This window comes from Monopterus albus, unplaced genomic scaffold (genome assembly GCF_001952655.1).
Source record: "Monopterus albus unplaced genomic scaffold, M_albus_1.0 scaffold106.1, whole genome shotgun sequence".
In the NCBI taxonomy this organism is placed as follows: Eukaryota; Metazoa; Chordata; class Actinopteri; order Synbranchiformes; family Synbranchidae; genus Monopterus; species Monopterus albus.
In genome coordinates, this window is record NW_018127986.1 from 871,320 (window position 1) to 878,817 (window position 7,498).

The window sequence follows — 7,498 nt, forward strand, 5'->3', positions numbered from 1 at the left end:
TTGTTTTCCAACTATCCCTGTCTTCTGATTGACCCAGGTAATCAGTGGTGGGTAGGGCAGGGATAGTTGGAAAACAAGCACAGCACCTGCCCTCACCACCGGGACTGGCCACCCCTGATGTAAGCAAATGTTTAAAGTAAGATCAGGGGGGTATTTGTCATGAACACATTCGAAGATACTGTTTAACATATATAGTTTCCACTATACACTGAACATTTGAAAGACCTTACTTTCATCACTCCCTTTCACTCTTATTTTACTGCCAGATCTTGCATCATACCCAAATATCAAAATAAATAACAAATTAGGCTTCTTGCATTTCAAGAGTGTGGTTTATAGAAAGAAAAGGTTTTGGAGTTCTTGGTTCATAAGCCTGGAATTTTTTTTCTATAAAATGGACAGATCTCTGATTATTGGTTTCCTCTATATCTGGCTCACCTTGGTTGGACTGCATGTTGAGGTTGCTGCGGGAAGAGGAAGAGGAGGATGAGGATGTGGAGGAAGAAGAAGAGGAAGAGCCATAGCCAGGCACAGGACCCTGGGAGGAGGGTGCAGCATGACTGTAGCCAGAGGCTGAGGCCGAGCTACCGTAGCTGCCGGCTGGAAGGCTGAGGGATGTGGAGGGAATAGCCGACTGCACCTGACCAGACTGCTGCTGCATGGGGGCATGGCTGGGGCCTGACGACACACACGCATAGTCAGAGCAGCCAGTACACATTCTCATGTGGTCCCATACCATATTAAACATGACCCACATTCAGTTCATCTTTACAGGAAGCTTGTGTGGTTATATAAGGGGAGAGTAATGTGTGTTAATGATATGTGCAAAAATGGATCAGAAGCAGAAAAAAAGAAAAAGCTGCAATAGTTGCCATCAAATCCATCAGACTATTAGCTGAAGATAAGACCACAGGCGATAAGACAGAAAACGAGTAGAGCCACCGTGACAGATGCGACATGGTATTGTATGTGCAGACAAATGTGCAGCAAAGTCAGGATCAAGCAAGCAAGACAGAGGAGGGAGGACAATACAGATGGAACTGTATGTTGGCACACAAAATCTGGGTTCGTGTGGAAAAGAATGTTCACATGGACCAGAGTTCATCTGCTACTGTAAATGCACATTTGAGGTGAACTCTCACCATTGCTCATTTGGCTCTGCATCATTTATCTGCTACTGCACATTTGAGGTGAACTCTTACCATTGCTCATTTGGCTCTGCATCATTGAGGTGGGGGTCAGTCCTGGTGCCATGTTGTCGTTGAGGTTGCTCAGACCATGTCCTCCACTCTGGCTCATCCCTCCAGGACCCAGCGACATATTGGAAGTGGGAGGCTAAAGGTTGAGATGCATGTTAGCTGCCTGCTTTGCCAGTCATAAGTGAATGACCATGTGTTCACAAAGTTTTTTTTCTCCACAGTATATATGCATCAATATTAGCTGGTCTTCATTAATTTTTGTCTTTCAAACCTGTAGTTCATATTAATTCAGTTTCAACTGAATTGTCCACTTTTATGCCATATGTAAGAATCTTGCTTTAGTACCCTAGAACATCTCAGAAAGGATTTAGTAAAATTAGGGGAGAGGTTACCCAACCTCTAGGTGGCAGGAGGCTTCACATTTGCATGAAACCACATGAAGGACTCACCGCAGGTAGTAGTGACTGCATATTCTGATTCGAATCTGCTATTGTAGCCAAGTAAACAAGATTTCTGTGCAGGATCTGCTGATACCTGTCAAAATGAAACAGATTTCCTTAATCGTGTTTGTTTTAATACACACTTTAAAAGGAAGTGGTAGGAAGAATAAAAGAACACTTACTGTGTGCATTCAGCTGTTTTGCCTTTGCTTTGGTAATCCATTATACATTGTATTAAATGATGATTTTCATCCAGCATCTTAGGGAGACAACAAAACTTCAGTTCACTCAGATTAAAGTGAATGTTACGTTATAACCTACACAGAAATGTCCTATTAAGACATGAGAAGGATGTTGTCCTGGATTCTCAGAACGTCAGTCAACCTGGAAACATGTTCTGGGTCATTTTGTTTCTTTTATTTCAAAACGAATGCAAATGAAGCAGCAGCTTCTTATCTTTATTTAGGACATTGTTTAAAAGAACTGTTTAGAGACGTGTAGTGCGTTTTCACCAGAAACAATCCGTATAAAACTGTTCAGTCACGGATGAAAGCAGCAGCAGTGTGAGGAGCAAGAGAAACGGGCTCAGGGTTGTCCTGTGTGGCTCAGTGGCTGTGTCTCCATCCTACACCACCCCACCTTTCTACACAGAATATAAACAAAGCGGCTATCCATAATAACCAAATAAACTTAAGGAGACGCTGTCTACCAAGGAACAGGTATATAACGAATACAACTCAGCTTTAAAATTCATAGAAACAAGTCAAAGCTGCTATTTCACATACAAAATATTTATGATTCGTCGGGGAAAAGCACCGAGAAAAACGGCAATACACGCAGGCTGAGACACAACTGGTGTTGACCCCGTGAAGCGGTCGCCTACATCACCGTCATGGCTTTGTTTAGTCCGGACCTTCAGCTGACTGTAACGTCGCAAGCCCGATTGCCATTCCTTCTGATAGTCACCACAGGCTGTACTTATCCCCGCACTAGCGGCGGACCGCACACTCCCATCCACACTGCAACGTTTTAATCCCAAACGCAGCTCTGCATCAAGATTTTTACCTTTTGAATAGTTTGCTGTGTTACCTCCCCTTTACTCCTGGGGCGCGCCGATGAAAATGCCACCGACATTTTGTCATATGGGGAATAAAGCGCTTCTTTCATTCCAATATTTATTATCTTGAGCGCTGCCCTCTATTTGGTTACATAGTTTCTCCATTAGCAGAAAATAGGGGTACCGACAATGCCAGCTCTCTGTCGGCCAGAAAGGAGACAGAGAAGAAACTGGATTTCTCTTGAACTAGTTAAACATGAGATTTTTCTAGAAGTATTATTTATGGTCTGCGTTCCAACAGTGACACGCTGAAAAACTGTTCTGCGATGGGGGGAAAATCCCTCTCCCTCGGCGTTTGGTACAGCCCGGGCATGAGTAGCCTACCACTTCACCATCGCTGTAGACGGCGTATCGTTTGATTCATGAAAGCCAATCGGTCCACGTCGTAGGCTACACGCTGTTTGTAACAATACTACCATACACCTGAGCTCCGTCGAGCATCCTAGGCTCCTCCAAGTCATGGCCGCCTGCAAAGCTCTCATATCAAGCGTCATATCCAGCATTTGTTGTTCACATAATTTGACTTCGTTTGCAGTGTGTTGAAAACACAGGCAACTGTTAGGCTGATAAACACGGAAGCTGTGCCGAGTGACAGCTAGATGCTCGAACCCAGGGTTTACATGCATTATGATCACATCTGCACATGTCACAGACTAACGAAAATATGTGATGCATCCTCAGAGAACATGAAGAGAAGTGCACAAGTAATTTCACGTTTATTTACATTTTCACTTGTTGCTTCACTGTAAGAAGCAAGCACCGAGTAACTTAAAATGTATTTAAACATTTAAGTTGATATTTACAGTTAACACAAATGTGTCCATGTACAAATTTTAATAAGTACTCCCAAAAGACAAAGGCAGATACTTCTAAACATGAACCAATATATTCAGGAGAGCAATTCCTCAAGTAGCAAAAAACAAAAATTAAACTTCCAATTTAATAGAAAAACATGCAAATATTCTGTAGGATAAAAAAAAAACAAAACAAACAAAAAAAACCTGTCACATACAGTGGGCCACATGTTCATATTCAGAATTGGGCCAAATAAAATTCAGACAATCCAGGTGCAGGATAACTGCCTCAGGGAAAAAGCAAACAAAAAGATCCTTATACAGTGCAGACAGAGCTGTGTTTGCTAATCATGATGACAACTATTTGTGATACATAAAGAAGAATTGTTGGAGGTGGGGGGGGGGGGCTTTTTAATTACAGCTGCCCACGCCTGGTTCTGTAAGAAGGTATAGTTTGAGCAGCACCTCGTCCTCTTCGTCCAGCATATCTGCCCCTGAAGCCCTGTCCCCTCAGAAACCGTCCAGTGACCCCAAAAGTCTCAAGATTGCGTTTTCGCTCATCTGCCCACGTTAGTCTGAAACCGGTGTATGACATAAGTAAGTAAATTTTGTTTATATAGCACCTTTCACAGACAAGGTCACAAAGTGCTTCACAAAGTCAAAAGATAAAAAGAAATAAATAATATACATAAGCCTAAAAGTACTCACATAGCACAACACAATTTATAAAATGAATAAACCCAATCAATTAAAAAACCGTCTAAATAAATGTGACTTCAGCTGTTTTTTTAAAATCATCAATAGAATCAGTCATACGTAGAGTCAAGGGTAGGGCATTCCACAGACTTGGAGTTACGACCTGAAAAGACAGGTCCCCCCCGAGATTTAAAACGAGTTTTGGGGACCACCAAAAGAGGTTGGTTTACAGAAGGAAGAGTACGTTTGGGGGAGTATGGGGTCAGCAGATCGATAATGTACTGAGGCACCTGCCCATATAGTGCTCTAAATGTCAGCACTAAGATTTTAAAATCGATTCTAGCTTTGACTGGTAACCAATGGAGCGAATACAAGACTGGAGTGATATGAGCTGTTCTAGAGGTTCCTGTCAGGAGCCTCGCAGCTGCATTCTGGACAATCTGAAGACGATTTAAAATGGACTTATTACAACAGGTAAAAAGAGAATTACAATAATCAATGTGTGAAGAAACAAAAGCATGAATAATTATCTCAAGATCTCCCTTAGATAAAATCTCCCTTCATTTAGATATATTTCTCAAATGAAAGAAACAATTCCTGACTAACTGTCTTATATGACAGTCAAAGGACATTGCCTGGTCCAACACAACACCAAGGCTTCGAAGGCGCAACTGGACAGAAGAGCCCAACAAACCAAGGTGTTGTTTAATTCCGGCAATCTTAGTATTATCAGGTGCCACAATAAGTGTCAGTCTTGTTAGAATTTATGCAAAGATAATTATTGTTGAGCCAGATCTTAATGGACGACAAGCACTCTAATAATATCGCTAATAGGTGAAACTCTGAATCATTAAAAGAACAATAAATTTGAAGATCATCTGCATAAAGATAAAAAGGAAGCATAATACTAATTCTACATACAGGAGAAACAAGCCTTCAAATATGGAGGAAGAGTTATTCATTTACCTGAAATTATTATCAGATGAAATGTTGTCAAAGAAAGACTTTGCTTTGTTGTAGTAGAATTTTGGTCCAAAATCTTCTTTTGTGGTTGATTGCAATTCCTCTTTTTCTTTGGCTTTTTGAGTTCCATCTGCAGAATAAAACACAAATGCCCTGGAGGAATATGCTAAGACCAAGTGAGGTGAATGGGTCTTAAATGGCTAACTCAGTGATTTAACTGAAACCCCACACTTGATAATGCATACTGAGTAACAGCATACATTTGTATCTGGAGTCTCATTCTGACACTTCTAAATTCAAACTAGTTTCTGTTTAAGTTACAAGCACCTGTGCCAAAATGGAAACAAATCTTTGCACGTATATGGAAAGGAACAATTATGAAAAGTGCTGTGAAACACTGCCTCTATGTTGACCAAATCCTGGTGCCAGAATCAACCTTGCTGATGCTGCTAAGCCACCAACCACAGTTTAAGGGATTTAGCGATTATTTGCAGCGCTGTATTAATAAATGCATGCTGTAGGATGTCACAGTATGGCTTAGTGAGACATTATGATTTTAGCATCAATAGAGCCAAAGATGAATATGGTCTGATCATTTGATATGATGAACCAACCTTTCACATTCATTCTGTCCTGCCCTTCCCTCTCCAGCTCTTCCTTAATGAACTGTGCATTTGAGGAATCAAAATCAAAGTCTGTGTCAAACTTAAGGGTGGCAGATGGAGCAGTAGCCAGCATGAACTGGCCTCTACGACGGTTCCTGCGCCTCCGAGGTCCTAGGATCAATTATTTAAAAAAGCATGTTGGATATTAATTGGAATTTCTTCCGTTATGTGTGACAAGATAATTTTCACGCTTTTACAAAAATGTTTGTTAACCTTGTCTTCTTCCGAGTGGTGGCCTGATTTCATCATTCTGCTGCCGGGTTTCCTGTTGAACACTGGACACACCTGGACCTGACTTCACTTAAATTTGAAAAGAAAATATTCTTTACAATTGCACACACAGACATTTAAGTCCACATAAAATGGCTCAAAACTTTTAAACCATCCAAGTTCTTTCACTTATTAGGTCAATGAACACAGTATCTTATTTTGTCTCATCTTTGCAGTTCTACATGCTTACGGGTGGTTCCACTGCCGCATCCGGTCTGGGAACCCTCTCCTCTGGCCCTCTGGGGGGCCCTCTTCCTCTCCCACTGCTGCTGCTGCTCCTGGAATGGAGTCAAATCTCTTCTCTGCATAGACCTGTCCACACTGAGGGTTTGAACAGCCTTTTCCACCATGGGGCCCCTTCTGGCATGCAAGCCTGGAAGTAAAGGCCCTGCATAAAGAACACAAACATGTAAACTATCTACTTAAAGGTAAATTGGTTAAACTAAGGTTGTGGATTTATGGTCAGTTTACAAGGAATACATTTGTGCTTATTGACTTACCAAGGCCAAGAGTTGCATTACATTGCTGATTAAGCAGAGAGCTGGCAGCAAGCTGGTTGTAGGGGGACGTCTTTAAAGGACTAAGTGGTTGAAGACTTGAGTAGACACTTGAAGGGCAGCAACTGGATGACTGAAATTTGATGTTTAAACAGTTTAACTCACATTATCTGGGTTTTCATATACTTGAAGAAATTTATGATTTTTTTTTTTTTAGAGAGCTTGCACATTCTCTAGCTGTGAGCTTTGAGTTATGCACTTCTGATATGCTGTACCATTATTATGGCAGGATCCGGGGGTAGGCCATGGTGAGATCTTGGAGGCTCACACAACGTGATGTCCTTTATGTCACTTCCCCGGAAAGTGATGTACTCATAGACATCATCTTTGGGGTGTGTTGGTCTGTCAGTGGGGCGTCCCTCTGTTCCAAGACACCTGACTAGAAAAAAAAGTTTATTAAAGATAATGACATTCATGTTTCAATGCTGCAATCTTACAAAAACTCAGCAAAAAAAGCAGCTTATTTCTTGACACACTGAAAAGCACATGCTTACAGCACTCACCTTTTGCTAGTACTACTGTTGAGTTCAGTTTATCAATTGTATACAATATACCCTCATAACGATTTTGTGCTTTTGAAATTAATCCTATTTTACAGCCAATGTATGGCTTTGCAGAACTCATAGCTAGAGACTATAGCAGCCAGTTGCATAGAAAAATCTATAAGAACTCGCATCATGTGCCAGCATTCAAGCACTTCTCTGACCGGAAACCATTTATAGGCGCCCACAGGTGACTTAAAATCACGCCCACTGATTGGCTTAAACGCACCTGGCAATGAGGCAGCCCCTAATTGA

At 41.4% G+C, this 7,498-nt stretch overlaps 2 protein-coding genes across 2 annotated transcripts in view; both read right to left on the reverse strand.

Moving 5' to 3' along the window:
• LOC109966104 (SS18L1 subunit of BAF chromatin remodeling complex) overlaps positions 1 to 3,301 on the reverse strand; it is an 8,720-nt gene extending 5,419 nt beyond the window's left edge. Inside the window, exons 1-5 of the mRNA XM_020610717.1 lie at positions 2,705 to 3,301; positions 1,822 to 1,898; positions 1,649 to 1,733; positions 1,203 to 1,335; positions 439 to 678 (exon numbers count right to left, since the gene is read on the reverse strand). Coding sequence (XP_020466373.1) covers positions 439 to 678; positions 1,203 to 1,335; positions 1,649 to 1,733; positions 1,822 to 1,898; positions 2,705 to 2,806 — 637 coding nt within the window. The 5' untranslated portion in view covers positions 2,807 to 3,301. The remainder of the gene's footprint in view (positions 1 to 438; positions 679 to 1,202; positions 1,336 to 1,648; positions 1,734 to 1,821; positions 1,899 to 2,704) is intronic.
• A 664-nt stretch (positions 3,302 to 3,965) lies between these two features.
• On the reverse strand, positions 3,966 to 7,408 carry lsm14b (LSM family member 14B). The gene is made up of 8 exons (XM_020610639.1): positions 7,205 to 7,408; positions 6,917 to 7,080; positions 6,645 to 6,774; positions 6,335 to 6,532; positions 6,088 to 6,174; positions 5,824 to 5,985; positions 5,213 to 5,339; positions 3,966 to 4,125 (listed from the first exon to the last, which is right to left on the reverse strand). Exons 1-8 carry the CDS (start codon positions 7,323 to 7,325, stop codon positions 3,966 to 3,968), a joined length of 1,149 nt encoding a protein of 382 aa, XP_020466295.1. The 5' UTR covers positions 7,326 to 7,408.
• Between the last annotated feature and the right edge of the window lie 90 nt (positions 7,409 to 7,498).

What these genes read in the sequence shown, in the direction of transcription:
- lsm14b (XM_020610639.1), bottom strand. Translation starts at nt 7,325, where the DNA reads ATGAGTTCTGCAAAGCCATACATTGGCTGTAAAATAGGATTAATTTCA. An exon ending in GGACAGAATGAATGTGAAAG is followed by an intron (nt 5,340 to 5,823) that starts GTTGGTTCATCA and finishes TTTATTCTGCAG; the next exon opens with ATGGAACTCAAAAAGCCAAA. An exon ending in TCATCTGATAATAATTTCAG is followed by an intron (nt 4,126 to 5,212) that starts GTAAATGAATAA and finishes CACCGGTTTCAG; the next exon opens with ACTAACGTGGGCAGATGAGC.